Here is a 24,026-nt window from a genome sequence, read left to right as displayed (position 1 = left end):
AAGATTGGAATCGAACCTGGGTCCCTGGCACTGTGAGGCAGCAGTGGTAAACACTGAGTCATCGTGCCAACTCAAAATGTAATGTCTTCCTAGTATAAAATTATAAAACTAAAGAAAACTTAATAAGTCAACCATTACAGTCCTTGTGGTCTTCTCTTTTCCTGACTCCACATTAAATTTTACAACTTAATTTTAACAAAACTCCCTCAGATTGCTGAAAATGAATAAAAAAATAGAAGTGGCATGGTCGAGGGCAACATCACATTTGCAGCAAATAAATGCCCGACCCAAAACAACTTGAATTTTTCCAATGTTTTTATGTTTTTTGTATAATAGGTCAATTAAATTCTACATTTAGAAATCAATTGAATCAAAATCAGACAGGTTCTACAGCGACCAGGCAATACTCTCTGTAAGATTATCATGAATGTTGTAAAGCTATATCTCGAAATACAAAAATATCAATTAGTTCCACTCCTCAACCACTTTAAGAACTTAGTACCAACATTTGAAGAAAATATGTTTTGTAACTTGTAGGCATGGCAACATACCTCACTAATCTGCTCTCTGTCTAATGGTTCTGTCACATTAATGTTACCACTCGCATCGACTGCAAATGGAAACTTGGGATAAGCAAGCTCGACCTTTGGCTTGACTTCATATATTGCATCAGGTTCATTCCATTGCACCTGAATTAGAGAAACAATGCAGAGTTATCATAATTAAGGAATTATTGTCCATATTTTCTTCCTTAGAAATTAAGTTAATAAACCTTAATTTTTGTCAACATTTTAACTTCTACTATTTAAGATGGATTACCAGCACATATTTCCATAAAATGTGAATACTTTTGCAAGAACACTATATCTCACATATATAAAATGCCAAGAAGCTGATGATTTCATTGTGACATATATAATAGTGCCACAAAAACAGTGAGTCACAGTCTACCCATTGGCAGCCTATGGGTAAACTGTGACTCACTGTTTTTGTGGCACTGTTATGCATGTGATCAATTTTCTTTGTAACAGTGTTACTGGAAATGAACAATAGTCCATTGAATAAATGAATAAAAACCCCACACCTCCCACATTTAAAAAAATGTAAAACCAGACTGTGGGTAGACAGTTCTTGAATGAGTTGGCAAAAGTGAGGACTGCAGATGCTGGAAACCAGAGTTTAGATCAGACTGGCGCTGGAAATGCACAGCAGGTCAGGCAGCATCCAAGGTGCAGGAAAATCGACATTTTGGGCAAAAGCTCTTCATCAGCAATAGAGGCAGGAAGCCTCCAGGGTGGAGAGATATCCAGCGCCAGTCTGATCTAAGTTCTTGAACGAGTGTAAATCAACAACCTGTTCGATAAAAAAATCGGAGATGATTAATATGCTGCTAATGCATTTTGAATGGTATGATCTACCTGCTCTGCAAGCAAACCAAAACTTTTCACTGTACCTAGGTACATGTGACAATAATAAAATCAAATCAAATCAAAGTCAAAAACTTAATTGATTGACAGTGATCCACCTACAGATTGTGCAATCTTCATTTGCCGGCAAACAGTTGCTTCTGCATTTGTTCTCCTCAGCGAGGATTTTAAATTCCAGGAAAATAACTGAGTATGTTGGATATGCTACCTACCTGGGAGTTTCAATTGGAGGCCTGACTTATTATTTGTTGAGACTGACAAATGTTGTCAGCTGGCCTCCCAAGTAGGCAGTCTATCTTTTCACTGCTTCTTCCTCCTGAGAAATAAAAGTTTCCCTGCAGTAACAGCTACAAGCAGGAGGTTGATTTATGTAGTCAACCCAGCTGTTGTTTTCCATTGCAATATTGTTGGCAAGAACCTTTCTACTTCCTTCCTGAAATTTCTGAATATGTTCGTCTATGTGATTTTGAAGCATTTTTGTCCACATTCAATTTTAACATAGATCTTCAATTTCTGACATTTTTTTTCAAGTAGTTTTGTGAAAACTAACAGCTTAATATTTCAACAATTTATCATTTTTCAATCAACAGTTTTTATCAGTGTTTTTAAAATGATCCATCCTACTTTGTAGCCTTTCTTAAAACCTGATATGCTTGAACACTAAAAAACTATATTTTTCTCACAATTCATCTTTGCAGCCCTTCTCAGTTTCTTGGCACCCTGACTCTATTTTTATAGCAATTTATATTTTGTCTTCCTCCCTAATGCCTTTCAGTAAGTGTCATGCATCTAATTTGTTTGACCAATCTCTTTGACCAATTTCAAATATACGGTAATTTTTCCCTTAAAATAACCTCTTCATCTACCCTTCAAATACTTTCATTTCAGTATCTGTTCCAATATTACTATTCCTATATCTTCTTCCAGAATTAGTATTTTACACACATCTATGTTCCCACCTCTCAACAATGCATTCACCTCACTTTAATTAATTCTTGGTCTGTTGAATATTATTATTGCTATTATATTCTCTTGCCATCCGAAAAAGACCCCAAACCACTTCAAGCATTAACTCCAATGTACTCAGTTCTCCCTTACAAATAATTCCACCTCATTTCCTGCTTTCTCTTCACAGTGCTTTCTGAAACACAAATCACTTGCTATCAATGAAGTTCCAGTTATCCTACAATATCTAGTTGTTGCTTACATTCTAACATTTCTCAACATCAATAACATATTTGATCCATATAGAATATCAAACATACTAAAATGTGGTTAGGTACTTCACTAGAGCATAAAAATTTGATTCTGAGCCACAAGGAGAGATATTAAGGCTGATGATCAAAAATTTGGTCAAAGAATAGATTTTAAGTAGCATTTTAAAGAAGAAAAGAGAAGTGAAAGGTTTAAGCAGGGAATTCTAAACCTCAGACTTGGTAGTTAAAGACACACCCAGAAACATTCATAATAAGAGACCAAAATTGCAAGACTGCAAATATCATACAGTGTTGTGGAACTGGATGAGATTAGAAGCAGGGAGGGGTGAGGCAATGCAGGATTTAGAAAAGAAGGATGAGAATTATACAATTAACTCATTGCTTAACTGGAAGCCAATGTAAGTCAATAAACATTGGTGTTATGGATAAATAGGACTTGTTGTGACTCAAAGTTTACGCAAAATTTACACTCCTTGCATTCACATAAGCACAATTACCCTATTCTTACTATTCTTTCTTTTTCTTTCCTAATTATTCTTGATCTATAGGCTGCCATTGCTTTCCATTACCACTACCATATTAATTTAACTCTACCCTCATTTCCTTATTTATCCTTTTACCAGAAGATATTACAGAATTATCGAATTATAGAGTCATACAGCACAGAAACAGACCCTTCAGTCCAACTCATCCAAGCCAACCAAATTTCCAAAACTTGACAAGTCTCATTTGTCTGCATTTGGCCAATATCCCTCTAAATCTTTTATATTCATGTATCTGTCCAAGTGTCTTTTAGATATTGTAACTGCACCTGCATCTACCAGTTTATCTTGCGGTTCATTCCATACATGAACCACCCTCTGTGTGAAAAGGTTGCCTCTCCTGTCCTTCTTAAATCTTTCTCCTCTCATCTTAATATTATGCCCTCTTATTTTGAACTCCCCAATCCTAGGGAAAAGGCTTCTGCTATTGCTTTCTGCCCATTGAGTCTGCTCAACCATTCAATTATGGCTGATATGTTGCTCAACCTCATGCTCCTGCATACAATATCACTGCACTAGAAATTCACAATCCAGACTAATGTTTTAGGGATGTGTGTTCGAAACCCACCTTTTCAGATGGTGAAATCTGAATTCATTAAACAATCCAGGATATAGATCTGGCTTAATGACAATCATGTAACTGCTGCTATAAAAGCTGGTCTAGTTTTCTAATATTCTTCCAGTAAGGAAATTTTGCCTATGTGTGACTTTGGGCCCACAGTAATGTGGTTGACTCCACCGATTCTCTGAACAACTAAGAATGAGCAACAAATTCTGGCCCAGCCAGTGATGCTGACAATTCATGAAAGAATGTTTGAAAAAGCCCTGAAGTCACAACTAATCAAGTTAATCCATCTAAGTCGAATCCATATGATGAAATAACCCTCAGATTCCTCCTTTAAGAACTTGTGCTGTAGTTTTGACATTAACTCCCCATACTACCTCTGCAAAAACTCCTCCTTTTCTTATGTCCATCCTTTTCCCAAGTTTCAGAAATTTCAGAGCTCAGGTCCATGGCATCTGAAGATTCAACAACTTAATGAATGTTTGTTGATGGCTCTTCACTGTTTAATTTTTTTCCTAAGACTGGTCATTTATATTTTCTGTTCATTGCTCTTGCCCTAACCCGGAACTTACATCTTTCTCAACGAGATCCCTATCTGCCCTCATGCTGTCTCTGAACTCATCTAGTCCACAAATCCCATCTTGACCATTTTTCCACAAAACTGCTGGCCATTCAATTTCTCTCCTTCACAGATTCACACAAATCTTATGGCATGGAAGGAAGCCATTTGTGCCTTCACTTACTCACTAAAAGAGCATTATTACCTTATGTCAATCTTCTACTTTTTCCCCATGCTCTTTTATACTGTTTTTATCCAAATAGTTATCCAATACTTCTTCAATTGAACCTGCCTCCACCATAATTTCAGGTAATGTGCTCCAGATCCCAAATGTTCACTGAATGGAAATGTTGCTTTGTTTGCAAATCACTTTCAAGTCATTGTGGTTTATCATTCAGACAATTTTTGAATCCATATTGCTACTGACGTTTTTAATCATGACCTATAACCTTCCCATATGTTGGTGGTGTGACATTATATTGAAACACCCTCTGAAAATCTGTGTGCCCATCAACATCAATACCATTTCCTATACTGAGTCCATCTGATACCTATTTAAAGAACTCCAGAAAGCTAGTTAATCATAAGTTCCTCTTAATAAATCCTGGCTGGCTTTTCTTAAACAACCCATCATTTCTACATGACTACTAATTCTGTCTTGGATCATTGTTTGCAGAAACCTCCCCAACAACAAAGTTAAACTGACTATTCCTTCTTGGGATCAGTGTCACTGATATTGTGATATAGTGAATGGTTTCTTCTCTCCAGAGACTTTCACCCACTCTTTAAATTGTGCACCACTAACCTCCCCACAAAAAGAAATGCCCTTCATCCCTTTAGTCCCTTTAGACTCTGAAGGCCAAACTCTCTTGAGTTTAGACAAACGAGAGGAAATCTAATTGAAATATATAAACTGCTAATACAGATTGACAAAGTAGATATAGAAAGATGTTTCCTCTTGTGGAACAATATGGAACGATAGGCTATGGTTTTAAGATAAAGGGTAGCAGATTTAAAACAGATGAGGAAATATTTCTTCTCTCAAAGAGTTGTGTATCTGTAGAATTCATTGCCCCGAGTGTGGTGGATGCTAGGAATAAATTTGAGGAGATAAACAGATTTTTAATTATTAATAGGTTGAAAGGTTATGGAGATTGGGCAAGAATGTGAAGTTGAGGCCAAGAAAGATCAACCACGATAATGTTTAATGGTGGAGCAGACTCAAGGGGCTGAATTGCCTACTTCTGCTCTTGGTTTTTATGCTTTATTGCCCTGCAAATCTCCATTCATCACTAATTTCTCTTTCCTGTCCAAAATCTTTGAACATACTATTATCATAAAGATGTGGCCATCTTTTTCACAGCTCTATAATACTTTCCAATTAGGATTCTGACCCTGCTATCGAACTGAAACAGCCCTAAGCTCAGTCACCAATTGCTTGCTCTATAATTCACTGTGCAGCACTATTCCTGATTCATCTAAACTGGCAACAGGTCAGCTCCTTGAAATTTTAACTTATATTTATCACTCCACAGATGCTGTCAAATCTTTTGCAGTCTTCCAGAATTTTTTATTTTTATTTCAGATTTCCAGCATTTACAGTATTTTGATTTTGTTGAAGTGAATACAGACAGACTGCAGTTCTTGAACCTCCCAGACAGTAAACAAATCAAATGAAGTTTGCTAATTTTTAATTAGTAGCTATATTATGCCATGTCTACTTAGTTCACTAGTTTGCTTATATCTCTGTGTGGAAGTATGTAAGCACTTTATTTCAACATGTTGATTCGGTCGGACATGTTCATTCTCTGACTATGGTTGTCTTACAACACATTTTCACCTCCTCAGTCATTTTACTGAAGGATTGTTGTTTACGTAGCAGTTTCTTTGCCTAATTTTTAAAAGAAATTCTTCCTTGGAAAATGAAGTATTGAAATGTTACTCTTGAACTTGCTTTGGCTCGTCATTTGGCATCAAAGTTAAATCTACTTTATCAATATGCTCAGTGCTATTTTGTTGTCTGAAAAACCTTTATCAAAAATTCAACAATTAGCTCAAGTGGGATAAATTGCTCATCCTTGTTCTCAGTATGTGCAACTTCAGGCAATTGGCTGATATTTGTCTTCTGAATTTTCTCCAGTGATGATAGGAAAGGAAAACATTTCCACCAGTCCTGCAAAGTCTATGTGTTCTTTACATTTGATAATATGAAACAATTCTCTTCTGTCACCGTACATAATTCCAATAGATTCATTCTTCTTTGTAGGTTCTGCTAGGAAGCCCAAAAATATCTTCTGTTGGTTGCACTTTAACCAGTTAGATGTCACTGGTTTGTGTTTAAAGCTGCTGTTCTGTAGGAATTAGTTGAATTCTGACTACTATAGTTAGGACATTCATGCAAGTTCATGCATGAGAGGGATTGATGATAAGCTACATTTTCAACTTTCCTACCCAATTTTCACTGCAGTGTTGCTCGTACCAGACTCTTGCTCTGAAGAATTACTCCATCTGTGCCATGCAATGTCATCTTTGTAGGCTGTAACTTCTTCAGTCATGGCATTTAATCCAAAAGAACTCTTATCTACATCAAATTGCAAATTAATGGAAAGGCCATTGACATACATAAATTCTGTCAAACTCGAAAGGGATACATCATCAATTTCCCTCTAGAGTCTATCAGGTATCTTTTTCAGTGGTGATTGTGCAATTGGTTTGAGTTCTATGCACATGTAACCTCTATTATGTTTGCTACTCTGATATTGTCCTTGTTTTGCACATCATGCAGAAGTGATCTATTATTTTATACATGTAGTAACATTTTGGTTGTACAGAGCACTGCTTGTTCTTGTGAGGCTTTTATGTTCCACAGTGCTGACATTGACTCTTTATATCTGCGGATTGGCTGACTCTCTGAAATGGCTTATCATTTGTGTCTGTAACATGTTAGTATCTTATTAAGTGGATGAGTCTGTGGTCTGCTCCCATAAGATGTCCTTCCCAGGATTTGTCTGAGTCTTTCTAGTTTCTGTTTCTAATACTATTTAAATAGTCTTCAAAGTCTGATCTTGCTTGGACTGTAATAAATCTGACAAGATTCATCAATAATTGCAAAAATTGCTCTGGCTCTTATGAATGCTGGCTTCATATTTCCACAGTCACAATTCTCCACTAATCAGCAGAGGTCATTAGTGAATTTATTTCTAGACTCCCTTGATGCTGAACACTTCTGTTAAATGTTGTTTTTTTAAAATAAAAGTTATTTAATTTCAGATTGAAGTGCTACCAAAAGCTGTCAGAACCTTTTCAAAAGTATCTGTGTCACCTTTTATATTTTGGTGAGTTACAAGGTCATCTGCAGAAGAACCTACTGAATGCAATTGTTTATAGACAATAGACAATAGACAATAGGTGCAGGAGTAGGCCATTCTGCCCTTCGAGCCAGCACCACCATTCATTATAATCGTGGCTGATCATCCTCAATCAGTATCCTGTTCCTGCCTTATCCCCATAACCCTTGATTCCACTATCCTTAAGAGCTCTATCCAACTCTTTCTTGAAAGTATCCAGAGACTTGGCCTCCACAGCCTTCTGGGGCAATTTACTTGTCCTGTTGATATTTAATATTTAATTTTAAAGCAATACATCAGCCTAAAATCAAGATGTCCAATTGTCACTCAATTTGTCTTATCTCTGACAATAAAACTTGATGGCAATAAGATATTTTCTACCTTTTTTTCTTACTTTTTAAGATCTGTTGGATAGGAGCTAGCAACACTGAATCTCCGTACTGCTTACTCGGGACATGTTTGTTCTTATAAAAAATCAAAATGTTGTTTCCTAATATCTGAAGTGGGTGGCACGGTGGCACAGTGGTTAGCCCTGCTGCCTCACAGCGCCAGAGACCCAGGTTCAATTCCCGCCTCAGGCGACTGACTGTGTAGAGTTTGCACATTCGCCCCGTGTCTGTGTGGGTTTCCTCCGGGTGCTCTGGTTTCCTCCCACAGTCCAAAAATGTGCAGGTTAGGTGAATTGGCCATGCAAAATTGCCTGTAGTGTTGGGTGAAGGGGTAAATGTAGGGGAATGGGTCTGGGCGGGTTGCGCTTCGGCAGGTCGGTGTGGACTTGTTGGGCTGAAGGGCCTGTTTCCACACTGTAAGTAATCTAATCTGAAAGTTTTCTTGCTTTCTGTGGCAAGATGGAAGTTTCCTACTTGTTAATGAGCAAAACTCAGAACTCAAGAAAATGTATTGATTTGATAGTTTCTTCTGGTCTCAACATAAATGTCGAATACTACTGTTTCAAAAGCTCTCAAATTATTCTAACAATATTTGTTCCCTAGATTGTGAATATTACAATATTTCCACTCTTCTTTCTAAAAGTGTAGATTTTACAGATGAGACAGGTAGAAATCTTGTTACAGTTGATGTTGGCAGCAAAAGAGAAATCCCTTCCTGATAAAGGGCTTTTGCCCAAAACATTGATATTCCTGCTCCTCGGATGCTGCCTGATCTGCTGTACCTTTCCAGCACCACTCTAATCTTGACTCTAATCTCTGGCATCTGCAGTACTCACTTTCGCCTCACCAAAGAGAAATTTTGAGTAATGAGAAACGTTGGACTATTCCGAAAGTAGAACCAGTTTTAGGAAAATGTAAAGATTGTTCTCAGGAACAAGCAAAATTGTGATATATTGTCTCAGCACAAATACAGGGAAGGGCTGAAATAGTGCAGTGCTCACAAAGGGAAATTATTGACTTCAATTTATTATAGGTTATGGTACAGCCATTTTAGTTACATGTACTACCTTTAATAGAAGATGCCTTTAAGCACATCATAGCTATGCTGTTAACATGAACATGGTGTGGTTTTAGAATTTTCAAATAGCAATGTACATAGTGCCATTTGAAGTGCCACATAAAATACCAGTAGATGGGGTTGTAAGAAGAAGCAGAAAACCTCAGTATTGTAGGAACATGTCTCATTTTTACTGTTTCAGTTATATATGGGAGAAACGACAAATAAAAGCTACTCTATTTTACTCCACCCTACTCAAAAACATGGAATGATTGTTTAATAAAAGAGCCATTTTGTTTGTTCATGCAATATTAAATCTTGATCTGTCTCTCGCAGTATCAAGAACCTGCACCAGCCAAGAATGAATTAATAGAACCACTGCAACTAAAAACACTCACACACTCTGCTTTTTGTTTTTCTTTTGTTTTGCCATGTTACAAACAAATGCACTGAAAGGAAAAAGCATAAAAACCATTTACAATTCCTAATCAGAATTGCAAATTAGTTATATTTAGACATGTTCTCAGGATGCTATATCACTAGCAAGTTCACATTTTTTTGCTTAGTCCCTCTGAGAATGTACTTTGGTGCTACCTTTAAAGCCTTCAGTTGTTGATGTTGTGGTGCTGTCACCATGGGGCTGCATAAGAGGCTCAAGGATTCTGACCTGGCAACAATGAAATCCTTTCATATTTCAGGGAATGTACTAATACTCATAAATATCTAACTTATTCCAAAAGGTAACAACTAAAAAGGTATTTATTGATTTGCATATGAGATAAACATGCACTGCTGACTATTTTAATTCTAACTACTTAAATACTTAACCTAACTCTTATGATAATATTAATTACTGCAGAATTCGTATGTTGAAAGTCTCAGCCTCCAGGCAATTGCTTTCCCAAGTCTTACCAAATTCTGAAGTATCTATTCTAATGTCCTTCGTATTTTATACCTACCTGTCACTCTAGTTACATGAGAATAGATATGTTTTTCAGTAATACTTTGTCCCTTATTCATTGAATGAATTTTGGTCTTAATAAGAAAGTTTCCCACACATTTTGTCAAGGTTTCTTTTGACAAAGTCGTCAATCAAGTCATACAGTTGCGTGAGTTTTCACTCGTCTAATGCCTCCCTAGGAGAATACTTGTTAGGGCAAAGAAAATTTGTAGCTGCATGCTATCAGCTGAAATCTCTGAAAGTCTGTTTTTTCAATGTAAGTGAAACTTATTTTTAAAGACTTTCAACAGAAAGTCACTGAAAAGCTAAAATTAACACAGCAAATTTAACTACCATATATCTATCCATTTGTTTTACATAACTTATAACTGAAAGTAGTAACAATATCATGACACAAAGAATGACTAACGAAGCCCTAATGCCAAATAACTTGATAAGTAACTTATACATTTATAGATAAAAGCATCCATTTCATAAAAGGTGAGACTATTTTCGCACCTGACAAATATTATAGAGAACAGAATTCAGTGCACATACGAAGGAATTTCTCCACTTTCTACTTGTACCAAACATCTAAGAACAGTTTAAAACATACATTTTCACAATAAAAAGGGTGAATACAATATGACACAATTGGTACTTTTCTTTTGTTTGGATAGTTGCAATAGTTCAGTTTAAAGGCTTTATCCTATATCGGGTTTCTTTGGCAGGTTTATGTAGGACTAGAGCATGTGACATATCTGTGGCTATCAATGTCTCCAAAGGAACGACAGAGCTGAAATATGATCCATTTGAATGGCAGAACTATAGAACTTAGATGAGGGACAATAAAATAACATTAAATTAGTTTAGTATAAAATAATATTTTTTCTAATACCATTTGGCTGTAAAAGGCTGCAAATAGAAGTAACCAAGGCAAGTCAAAGACAACTATCATTAAAATAGTACTACATGGACACTGTGTACTTAGAAAGATAGGACTAGGCTGCATCTTCAGCCTTTTTTGCTTGTTCTATTAGCATCCACTCACTCTGAGCTTATCTGAATTCTCACAGCATGAAGACAAATGCTTTGCCTTTCTACACTTTGCCGCCTCAACCAGAGATATCAGACTCATACAACTTCTGCCCTGACTTGCTGCTTAGTGTAGACACAAAGCCAGGAAGCCTATTATAGTTATCAGCAGGCTTTAGTCAGGCCAAGAAGAATAGCCTTCACAGAGTAAGTCAACAGCAGTCTCCAAAACTGGTCCAGGGACTTGCAGATGGTCAGTCAGCCACATGGGACAATCAGAGTTAGGATTCTGTCTACACAAGGGGAGGAGCCAAATGATGAGCAGCATACTTGCTGTCTTGATGCTTTCTTCCTATTGGGAATTGCTTTCCTTCTGGAATGTGAAAGACACAGCTATCACCTGAGATGAAAGTGGGTGGCACAGCTATTACTCTTGGTGTTGGTGGGGAGATGTGGATTGCAATGGGTGAGAGCAGGAGGCAAAGATGTTGCGGGCATTAGTGAGAATGGTAGAGCATGACCCTTGGTGGCTATATAGAGTGAGTTTTCAGAGAGACGATGGTGGCATTTACACATGTGGTGTGGAGGAGGACATTGACTTTCTTCTTACAGTTCTGGACATTCCTCCAAAGGCTAGTTCTTTACCAACGTGGCAACTTCAGACTGGGCTATTGTGGGCTCCATCTTTGATCCTAGGGGAAGAGGAAGTCCCATTCACCTCAAATCCCTCCAGCAGGACGCCCAAGACACTGACAGCAAATCGAGGCACTGATTTCCCCATGTCTGCCATGTCTAGCGCAAATGTCAGGAACTGAACAGGACATCTCCAGGTTGACTGGTTGCACAGTGATCTTTCAAAGGTAGTGCAGGCACAAGTATTTCACTGGCTGTCTGCTGTGTGGTGAGCTGTTCCAGGACCAGTGCATGGTAAGATGCAGCAGAAATTGAATGTGAAGAATACCATAGTGATCAGGATGGATAAACAATGAGACACTTTTGGTAAGATACAGTGAGAGAATTCACTTGATCTTGCAGTGACAAACCCCAAAAGCTTCATGGCAATGTAGGTTTTGCCAAATCAAAAACATAAGGTTCGGCTCAGAAACTTTAGCAGTTAATATTATAAAAAATGTTAATGCAATTCCAGGAGTCCATTTTAATCCAAGCAGTCCAGCAGGAAACTAACAGAATCAAACCAACTGTTACTTAACATCTGACTTTAGTTTCCAATGAAGTTAAAACAACTCAAATTTATTACAAGAGTTATATAATAAATAAGCCAAGAGGTAAAACTATATAGAACCTTAGTAAGACCTCAGTGTTTTATTCAACTTGTGCACAGTGTTGAACCCCCAGTATAATGGATATTGAGACTTTAGAGAAGGCACAGGGAGGAATTATAGTGAGGACTGCAGATGCTAGAGATCAGAGTCAGAGACTGTAGTGCTGGAAAAGCACAGCAGGTCAGGCAGCATCTGAGGAGCAGGAGAATCGACATTTTGGGCATAAGCCCTTCATCAGGAAATGAGAACATTTAGAGAAGGTACAGTGCAGATTAATTACGAAGCTATCTGCCTTATAGAATGTGAATAAATAGAGAATGCAGAAAATTAAAAGCAGAGTACTATGAATGATGGAGGTTTGAAATAAAAACAAGTGCTGAAGAAGCTCAGTCATTCTGTGAATCATAGAAAATCCTTTACAAAGAGACTTGAGATGGTGGAGTTCACCTTAAAGGATAGCAGTTTGTTCAAATAATGTGCCAACATTCAAAATTAGATTGAATAGGTGGATGAAGACAAAGGGAGGAAAGTGGAATGGGAACTGAATAATTAACTGTATTTTGGGATCATTTGCCGTTGTGGAAAATAAAGACTAGCATAGACTGTTTGGTTCAAATGGATTGTTTCTGTATATTTCTAAGAGTTTCTCCACAGAAAAAACTCTGCAGGTATGTCAGTTTCTTGGAGAATCACAGCAATGAAAATCAATGGCACAGACATTCTGCTTTTTTCTCCAATTATCCATTTCAAATTTGGCAGACACCCCAAGAAAATTATGTAAATTATTGGAACTTTGTTTAGAGACCAGGAGAATGTCTGGGGAGTTCTCTGCCAGTGACCAAAACCGCAGCCCAGTTTTTTTGGATGTGGGATGTATTGCAACATAGCTTGTTTATTTCAAATTTTTGTTCACTTTTAGGTTTCAAGAAATTCTGCATATGAAGTTTCTGTAATTATAAGGTAATATTTGTGGTGAATAGGCAATAGGACATCTGACATCTCTCTGAACAATGGGAGAAATTTATTTAACAGTGAAATTAAAGGACTGAAGAATGACCAAAGAAAAGGCTGGAAAGAAGAATCTCATCAAAGTGAATTCAACTTTACTTCATGCACAAAAATAATGAGGAAAAAAAGTGAATAAACTTAGAAAGAAAACAATTTGTTGCGAAAGCAAGGTAAGGAATTTAAAGGAATTCACTTCAAAAGTATACAAAAACCTGAAATGTAACATTTTCAAATCAACAACAAATATTCAATATTAATGAATAAGATTTTTATAATTGCTCACTGTTTGAACAAGGATATTGATTGGAAATCATCAAAATGATCAATTTTTTACTGTACTTCTCTTGTTAATTGCTAGATGGCTCTCTGGGGCAAAGTCAATGAACAATTAATGTCTAAATGCAGCAAATCCATGAAAAGTAAAGGGAGGTTACATCCATGAAGCAGAATTTGGAGAACAAATTCTGCAATGTATATAATGCATAGTTCACAGAACATCTCTTTCTGACCTCAGGTTGATGACCAATTTATTTACTGATAAAAGCTTACATTCAGATACCATTATCTTTTTAGCAAAATCTGAAACAATATTATTTTGATAACTTATTTCAGATTTAATATTAATTGCACTCCAAAGTCCTTCAGGAAATGGGCATAATGGATTAGAAGAAGGAGTGGAGATCCATGATCTTGGCTTTTCACTCATTTTTGTAGAAGCAGTTGTTGGCCATTTGGCTCATCATGTCTGCCATGACATTCAATAAGACCAAGGCTAATATAGTTATCCTCAACTCCACTTCCTCGCCTTTTCCACACAATGCTCGAATCCCTTACTGATTAAAAATCTGTCTACCTTAGACATGAAAGTACTTCGTGACAGAGCCTGTACATCCCTCTGACATAAAGAATTCCACAAATTCACTGCCCTCTCATAAGACAAAATCCTCCTCATTTCTGCTTCAACTGGTCAACCTCTGAAATAGAGATTATGCCTTTTATTTCATAGAATCCCTACAGTGTGGAAACAGGCATTTCCCATTTCTGATCTACCTAGCCTGCAAGTCTCTGGATACTATGGGCAATTTAGCATGGCCAATTCACCTAAACTGCGCAACTTCAGACTGTGGGAAGAAACCTGACCACCTGGAGGAAACTCACACAGAAAATGAGCAAACTCCACACAGGCAGTTGCCCAAGGGTGGAATCAAACCTGGATCCCTGGCATTGTGAGGCAGCTACTAAGGACTAAGCCACTGTGCCGCCCCTCTTCTCCCATAGGGAAACAACGTCTGCACCTATGCCCTGCCAAACCCCCTAAGAATCTGAATGTTTCAATAAAATCTCCACTCATTTCTTCTAAATACCAATGAGTACAAGTCCAAACTGCTCAACCTCCCCATAAGAAAATCTATCTATTCTCAGAATTAAACTTCTCAACCTTATCTGGATTGCCTCCAATACCAATATATTTTTCCTTAGATAACAGGACCAAAACTGGTCAGAATATTCTGGATGCAGTCTGATTAATGCCTCATAAGGTTTTAATAAGACTTCCCTAGTTTTAAACTCCATTCCCTTTGAAATAAGGGCCAACGTTCCCAGCCAGCCTCTGAACTTGGATGCTGGCTTTCTGTTAATTATGCATGAGCATTTCCAAATCCTTCTGTGCTGTAGCTTTCTTCAATTTTTCTTCGTTAAATACTATTCAGCTCTTCTATTCTCCCTCTGCAAAGTGCATTACCTCACATTTTCCGATGTTATATTCCATCTTTCAAGATTTTGCCCACACAGGTAACCTCCCGATATCCATTTGTAGACTCTTAGTGGCATCATCTCTATTTACATTCTTGTATATCTTTGTGCCATCTACAAACTTCCTGATAGTACATCCACTTTCCTCATGAAATTCATTAGAGTAAATAGTAAATAAATGTGGTCCCAGCACTGATCCCTGTTAAACTCTATTAATTTCAGCTTGGCATCCTGTTTTATCCCAAACCTCTGACTTCTGTCTTCTAGCCTACCCTGTAAGCAAGCTAAATGCAACCCCTAACACAATGGGCTCTTATTTTATTAATTAGCCATATATGTGCTATGTTATCAAACTCCTTTTGGAAATCCAAATATATTATAACGTCTGGTTCCACTTTACTATCCTGCTTGTTACTTTCTCAAAGAATTCTAATATATGTGGCAGACATGATTTCCCTTTGAAACCATGTTGACTCTGTTTGATTGAAATGTCTATTTCTAAATGTTCTGCTATCACATCCTTTACAATATACCATTATAGTTTCAAAATGGCAGATGCTTAGCTAACTTGCCCATGGTTACCTGTTTCTGCCTCACTCCAATTTTGAATAAGGGTTTTACATTAGCAGTTTTCCAATCCCACTGGAACTGTTTCAAAATGCAAGCACTTTTTAAGGACTGTTGCCAATGCATCCATTATCTCTGTATCTAATTCCTTTAATGTTTTAGGATGCAACTCTGCAGTTCCAGGGGATTTATCGGCTTTAGCGGGATTAGTTTCCCTTGCATGTTTTCTCTAATGATAGTTATTTATTCATTTTCTCCCCATCTTTGGTCCCTTGATTATTTCATAATTTTGAAATCCCATTGGTGTCCACAACCGTAAACACTGATGCAAAATATTTATTCAATTTGTCTGCTTATTTCCTGCCTCCAATTATTATTTTCTGGATTAGTGGTGTTAGAAGAGCACAGCACTTCAGGCAGCATCTAAGGAGCTCACCAGCCTCGAAAAGCATGTTCACTTTCGCCAATGTGTTCCTTTTTATATATTTAAAGAAGATCTTCCTAACATTCCTATCTTACCTGCCAGCTTAATGTTCAATTCAGATGGACATAGGGATAAGCATTGAAAAAAAGCCTACCTGTATGAATGTCTTTGGATGAGGGTCTGTAGAATTCTCGGTAATGTGTATTTTATCAGGTGCCTTCCACAAATTCTCTTTTACAGTAATCTTTACTGCAGCGTTTGTGCTCAGCGACAAGACAGCTGCATCATTTGCACTCACTATCAGCTGGTAGATGCTTTCTACATTTGGATCAAGTGACTGGTATCCTGAAAAAAAACACATATCGAATAAAATGTCACTTGTTATCATTCATCACTCTTCCTGATTCAGAAGCAACAAAGGCATAAGGCACTATTGATTTCACTAGGTGATAGTGAGGACTGCAAATGCTGGAGATCAGAGTCTAGATTAGAGTGGTGCTGGAAAAGCACAGCAGGTCAGGCAGCATCCGAGGAGCAGGAAAATCAACATCAGTTTTCCTGCTCTTCGGATGCTGCCTGACCTGCTGTGCTTTTCCGGCACCACTCTAATATAGACTATTGACTTCACTATTAAGCAGTGTACTACAGGCATTGAATGGGATGCCATCCACTTTTACACTGCTCAAGACAAATTTCTAGCTCTGCAAATTCTTCCACCTGTGAGCAACTTTACAGCAGACCAACTTCAATCTGTGGTGCTTCAGGCGTTAATTAGCACAGTATTCATTAGAGACGGGGGGGCTATGGTCTGTGTGCAAGAAGATGGATGAGAAAGCTCACTGGGTATCTTCATTAGAGATGCACTATACACGGCAAACATTTATGTTTCATCATGAATTTATTTAATGTGATACTTTAATAATATTTGTATTTTAAATGTGCTAATATAGTGGTAAATATATTTTATTATTATGGTAACGTGGGAAGTAAAAGGTTACCAGGGTTCACATTAAAATTTGTTTTCTCTCTCTAGACCACTGACTGCCCTGGCAAAAAAAACCCCATGATCAGTGGATTCCATAAGTTTAACAATGTTAGCTTTATATCAGCCCAAGTTTATTTACATCCAATTGACTACTGAGGCCTCCTTGGAAATTCAGAGATTGTAAAGTATGGCATGGTCAGAGTTACGAAAGGAGGAAAGAAAAGTACAAGAAATAAGGTTGTATTTAGCATCACCAATGCTAACAAACAGGCTGTGGGAATGGTCTCAGCATGTACTTCAATGAGTTAAGGAGCTATAGGATTGAAGGCTAGGGACACTGGCCAATGGATTGGTCATAGTCAGAAAATGTAGTGCATATTTCTAAAGGTAAAGAACATTTTGTACAAGAGAAAGACCAGAATAGTGAGACAAGTTGCAAGCACTGAATAATCAAGTACCAGGTGTGTTTCAGAACATAGCCTAAGATCAGAGTGGAAGAATGACATTGACGCAATTGGCCCTTCACTGAATACTTGTTCTGAAAATACAGAAATTTAGGATTTAATTGGTTGGATTATGGAACAGCAAAGGTATTGGAGTGAAAAAGAATGAAAGAATAAAACAGATAAGTGAGTCATAGCTCTGTGTTATGTGCACGTACAATTGTGTAAATCAACGATCAAGCTCAAAAATGACAGAATTGCTGTAATGTGGAGGAGTTGGTATTGGACAGGGGTGGACAAAGTTAACAGTCACACAACACCAGATTATAGTCCAACAAGATTATTGAAGTACTAGCTTTCGAAGTGCTGTTCTTTCATCAGGTGAAGGAGCAGAGCTTCGAAAGTTAGTGCTTCCAAATAAATCTGTTAGACAATAGACAATAGACAATAGATGCAGGAGTAGGCCATTCTGCCCTCCGAGCCTGTGAGACTGTGACCTGGTTTAGTGTGACCTTTAGAATTGAGGTATGAAGAAAACTGGATTGTTAGGACTATTTTAACTGAAGTTTACAAGTTTACGAGAGGGGCACTCTCAATTATGAAATTCTAACAGGACTAGACAGATAAATATAGGAAGGATCTTCCCAAACCAGATAGTCCAGATCCAGGGGTTGCAAACTAAGGATACAGGAGTAGGACATTGAGAACTGAGATGATAAATTTCTTCATCCAAAGAATGGTGAGCCTGTGGAATTCTCTGCCACAGAAGGGAGTTCAGTCCAAAACATTGAATATTTCAATAGGGAGCTGCCATAGTTTTTAGAGCTAAAGGGATCAAAAGCAGAACGAGGGTGTTGATCAGCCATGACCATATTAAATGAAGGGCTGAGTGGCCTATTCCTGCTCCTGTTTTCTATGTAACTACATAAAAAGGAAAGAAGAACTTGAAAGAGAATTATTTAAGGAAGTGAGTCTGTTATATGTGGCAATCACAAGAAAAGATGATAAAGCAACTCTAAATTAATTACTTATGACCTTCTTAGATCTAAGCTGTACTGACTAAGTTTGGAGTTAATGGAAAAATTGCTAGAATCAATCCTGAGAGTTTGGATGAACTGTGACTTGGAAAGACATAGACTATTCAGGGATAATTGGCATGGTCTCTTTTAAGCGAATATCGTGCCTCACAAATTTGATTGAAGTTTTTGAGGAAGTGACAAGGAAGATCAATGAGGGTGTGCTGTGGATTTGTCTACATGGACTTTAGTAAGGCATTTAACAAGGTCCCACATGTCTTACTGGCCAAAGAAGTAAAAGTATATGAGATACACGGCAATATGTTCAACTGGATGAAAAGTTGGCTTAGTAATAAGAAACAAAGGGCAATTGTTGATGACTACCCTTGCAAATGGAAAGCTGTTTCAAACTTTGTTCCAAAGGGTGTTGAGATCCCTGTAGGGTGCTATGGGCTGTGTGCAGGAAGATGGGATGAGAAAGCGCATTAGGTGTCATAAGGTAGGCATGGGCATGATGGGCAGAATGACTCTCTTCTATGCTGCCTCTTTTCTATGGTTCTAGGATAGCTAAGGGAAAGTACATTTGAAGGGCGAGAGTAGACCAACATACTGTTGGAAAGATTAAAACAGAAGAAAGCATGTGTGCCTTCTTCTCTTTAGATTAGTTGTACAACAGAAATGCCAACTCTTTTAAACATGTGTCACAATGAGAAATATGAGACAGATTAAAAGGATGACATAACTAAATTAACTAGAAGTTTTGCTCTAAGAGTTAAGTTGAGATTCCTGGTTAAAAAGCACAAGCTGAACCTATTTTAAATGTGGGATTGAAATCTGGATATAAATTCACAAATGAGAACAAATGGTGACATTTAACTTTTGATACTGCTAATTGGAATTGAAAAATTGCTTGGGTATGAATTAATGCATGTGTATTCAGTTTGAATAAAAGGAAGAAAATTTGACAGAGAAATCTAAAAGAGAACTTGAAACTTTGAAACACTATTCTGAAATTCTCAAATTCAACTTCCTCACTTGTTTGAGAAATATCAATTGAGAAGATTCCATTGCACATGGTTTATTCTGTTTTCACAGACAAGGGGCGGTGACATCATTACTATTAGATCTGAGAATTTTTACCCACCCCCTTTTAGACAAAGTTAACCTATTGCACTGGCAGTTTAAGCTGAACATATAACTTTCCAAATGTATTTATATTGAGCATCATAAGAACTTTTAAGTTTGTGAATTGTCAGATAGATCTGAATGCATTAATTCATCCTATTTTGAGCAAAATAGATCTTTGTAATTTCTACATCTAAGTAATTGCAATTGCAGGCAACTTCGGTTGTTTGGTCAATCATCAGCAATGCATTGACATTGATAAATCAAATTCAGTTAAACTAAATTAAGTTGGCATTCTGAAATGAAATTTTAAAATGACAGTAGGAAAACAGCTTTAATGTTACAAGCTCTGGTAACGAGAAAGAAACTCAATTTTAATTCTATGAACTCTGACAACACTTTGCATTTTATGTCAACAGAATCTTTTGAAAGTATCTACATTGAATGGTAAAGATGGCAATTTCAATAATGATGATACAAAGATATAGTTCAAATAGCCATTTTAGTAAAAGAAATGGTCATGGTTAACATACCGTCTTCTGTTGTGGAGATTTTTCCTGTTTGGTTATCAATCTGGAAAAACATGATGTCATTACTGTTTGGGATTTGTTGTAAAATGCTGTAGTAGATTTTAGCATTAGGAGTTTCAGGATCATCCAAATCAGTTGCAGTTACAGACATGAAAGGCTTCCCTGTAAATAGATTTAGAAAATTACATTATAAGGACACAAATATAACTTCCCCTTACCCAGTGTGAGAGCTCCACTTTTCATTGCTCGAGAGTACCCTCCCCAATATCTCACGAAGTAGCTATTCGTCGGGGAGAATATGTGTTATGACATGGGGTATACCCCTCTGCTAATATAAACCCGACACACAGAGAAGCTCACCTCGCGCTATAATCTGTTAAATTTTGAGAGGCAAAAGAATTATCCTAGATTTCACTATTGAAAGTAATAATTAACAATTGTATTCTTGAAATCCAACAGAGAACATTAGAACCACTACTTACAACTCCTTTCTCTTAAACCTATCTTTTACTTCCCACTCTACAATACTGGTCCAATAAATTCTCTCTTAAATTTATGGCAAAATCATTTTCAAACCCAGTTATAGTCTTCAGCTGTCAGACTTTCTCTGTACGTTCCTCTAGGTTGACTTTGTGTTCTGCTGCACAAATTTCTTATGGACAGGTACCTTCCAGAGAGTTATTCTGCTGGCAGTTGTTGCTTCTTGGCAACTCTTTTTTGTTCTCCTCCTAACTGTTCAAAATGTCCGGTTTTATACCTCAAAACATCAAATCATTTCACTGGTTTGATGTCCTCCCAAACAGTAAAATCCAAATTCAATTGGATTTTTGTATCTGGGCATAATTTAAACTGATTGTCCGAATTTGAATTTGTTTTTGTTCCATGGCAACACAATTCCAGCTATTTGTTTCAACCAAATGTTACATTTTTAAATTGTTCAGCACACTCTGTGTTTCTGTCTCTTAAAGGTACAGTACACCTCTACACCTTCATAACATACTGATGGAATTTAATGGGAACCAGGCCTGCAACTTGCTCATGGTTGAGAGTGTGGTGCCAGAAAAGCACAGCAGGTCAGGCAGCATCTGCAGAGCAGGAGAATTGATGTTTTGGACATAAGCCCTTCATCAGGAATGAGGTTTGTGGGCTGGGACGCTGAGAAATAAATGGGGGGTGTGGGTTGGAGGGAAGGTAACTGAGAATGTGATAGATCGATGAAGGTGAGGGAGAAGGTGATAGGTTGGAGATGAGGGTGGAGCAGATAGATGGGAAAGGTAATGGTCAGGTCAAGAGGGCAATGCCAAGTTGGAGGCTTGAGACTGGGATAATATGAGGGGAGGGGAAATGAGGAAACTGGTGAAATCCTCATTGATTCAGTGTGGTCACTGTGTTCCAAGGCGGAATTAGAGGTGTTCTTCCTCCAGGCATCAGGTGGTAAGGGTTTGGCGATAGAGGAGATCCAGGACCTGCATGTCCTTGGTGGAGTGGGAGGGAGAGTTGAAATGTTCAGCCACGGGGTGGTGGGGTTGGTTAGTGCGGTCATCCCAGAGATGTTCTCTGACATAATCCACAAGGAGGCGTCCTGTCTCCCCAATGTAGTGGCAACCACATCGGGTGCAACGGATACAATAGATGACATTGTTGGAGGATACAGGTAAAATTTATGTCAGATCCTCACTTTCTCCCTGCAACTTGCTCATGTACATGACCAATGGCTGTCACTCCTCACTGACACTGACATGTTTGTGAAGTCAGCCCAAAGTCTCAACAGCAACTTAATATACACTTACTATTGTAACCTACTCAACACACTCAACAATAGTATTATTAAAAACAAAACAGTTTTGACATTTCTTAAATCCAACCCATAGAAAGAAAATTTAGGAAAGATGAGTAAAAGCCTGTTTGAAGTAATAGCTTTTAAAAAAAGACATCTTTTAACAGAAGAAAGAGAAAGAAGTTTATTAGATGAAAAGTATCATCATCTCACAGTCACATCTCTGCCAAAACCATTTAATCAATATGATCATCAGTAGTAAACCCAAGAATAGCAAAGGCTTTCTTCAAGGGCGTCATTAATTCTAGGTACAAGTGATACAGGGAGCATTGACAGTCCACCTGTCATTCTACCAGGGCAAAGCTGAGAGCAATAAACAGAATTGCAAGGAGATTGGCAAGAATAAGCCATGGGTTAGGAAGATGTTGAATAGATTAGGTTTGGGCAGTTGAGGTTGCTGAGCCTCACACCCATTGTTGAGACAGAAGGGAGTTGGAAACCTATTTAAGTCAGAACCAAACCTGGCAACAACAGAGTAGGAAAGATACTGTACCGGAAGAATTCGCACTTTCAAGAGTACATTACTCGAGGTCAAAGAAAGAAAAGCATGCATAGCAGCAGGGTGGGAGTGGTGGGTAAAGAGAGAAGAGGAGATGTGAGTTTTAAATGTGGAACTTTTAAATAATCTGATAATTATGGGAATTTTTGACTTTTTGCAGAGTTGTGGAGATGCAACAGAGCTTTAAAAATGATGGATGTGAACTGATTCCAGATCCTATCCCCATTCCCAGTTTTCACATCTCTTGATATGAGAGAAGCCACAGGCAGAAATCCAAGCCCTTCTGTTCTGGACCTGGTTGGCTACACTGTGGGTGTCAGTATCTCCTGGCTATAATCAATTATCAGGGAGTCTGGCCTACCTCTCAAGGACTCATTGTTCACTTCGTCTAAGAGAAGTAGTGAACTATAGTCCAGATATGGGGACCTTTGAAGAGATAACTTCAGAAGGACTTAGCCATGCCCCAGACCAATGCATGCTCTCTGATCCACCTCCAGTAGCCCTTCATAACCTCCCTACGTCCTCTTCGAACCCCCAATGGCCTCTCATTCCCTCCATGAAAACTCATAATACACCTATGTTCATTCATCCAGTACGCACTATGCAGATTCAATGAACCAGACATAACAACAGTATAGGTGAATATGTTTTAAAAAAGCCAGGTGTAACCTTTCTTTAAAAAGTGCTGCTACAAAACCCATTAAATTCTCTATCAACCAGACCTTTAAATTATTAATAACAGAAACTAAAAGCATTTGACAGCTCTACAACTTGTGTAACTAAACATTGAACCAGTGACAAAATTAAACCCATTACAGTCTGTAAAGCTGGGTTTTCTCTTCTGTGCATCTGTTTCAACAAAGTAATGGAATGCTGGGGCACTCAATAAGCTTCATCATGCAGTTGTTTTGTTTCATCTGCAAACATGTATTTCACTCAGAGTGACAAACTAAGGCCCCAGCAGCCAGCTTTGCAGCATCTTTCTTGTAACTGCCAGCCAATCTTTAAATTACCAGATTATTTTTATTCTTTGTTTTCTGTTGTTTGACCGCTTTTTAAAATCCATGCTAATATTCTCCTGACACATAAATAGGGAAAGGAAAGCTGCGATGAAACTGGAGCCATCAAAGTCGGAAAGGATAAAATCATAAGCAGTGCCGGAAGTATAGAATAATTATTTTACTTAAAAGAGGTAGAACCAGTAACATTTGGTTTCCATATTGTAAAAAGGCTGTAAAGGCACTGGGGAGAATGCAAATATGCCTTACATGAAACATTTGCAGGAGGTTGCAGTATATATTGATGTTGCTATTTTCAGTGCAACTTTCTGCACAAGATTAGATTCCCTACAGTCTGGAAACAGGCCCTTTGGCCCAACAAGTCCACACCAATCCACCTCCCTCTGCCTAACACTGGGCAATTTTATATGGCCAATTCACCTGACCTGCACATCTTTGGACCATGGGAGGAAACCCATGC

At 37.8% G+C, this 24,026-nt stretch overlaps 1 protein-coding gene across 6 annotated transcripts in view; it reads right to left on the bottom strand.

The window, feature by feature from the left end:
• The window catches only part of cdh17 (cadherin 17, LI cadherin (liver-intestine)), a 95,743-nt gene that overhangs the window by 37,682 nt on the left and 34,035 nt on the right, over window positions 1–24,026 (bottom strand). For all 6 annotated transcript variants that reach the window (XM_072570233.1, XM_072570234.1, XM_072570232.1 and 3 more), the window contains 3 exons: window positions 20,215–20,373; window positions 16,267–16,457; window positions 552–689 (listed from right to left, as the gene is read on the bottom strand). In XM_072570233.1, coding sequence (XP_072426334.1) covers window positions 552–689; window positions 16,267–16,457; window positions 20,215–20,373 — 488 coding nt within the window. The remainder of the gene's footprint in view (window positions 1–551; window positions 690–16,266; window positions 16,458–20,214; window positions 20,374–24,026) is intronic.

Source organism: Chiloscyllium punctatum, chromosome 5 (assembly GCF_047496795.1).
Source record: "Chiloscyllium punctatum isolate Juve2018m chromosome 5, sChiPun1.3, whole genome shotgun sequence".
Lineage (NCBI taxonomy): Eukaryota > Metazoa > Chordata > Chondrichthyes > Orectolobiformes > Hemiscylliidae > Chiloscyllium > Chiloscyllium punctatum.
The sequence above is the reverse complement of the archived record's forward strand: the minus strand, read 5'-3'. Positions and strand labels throughout refer to the sequence as shown.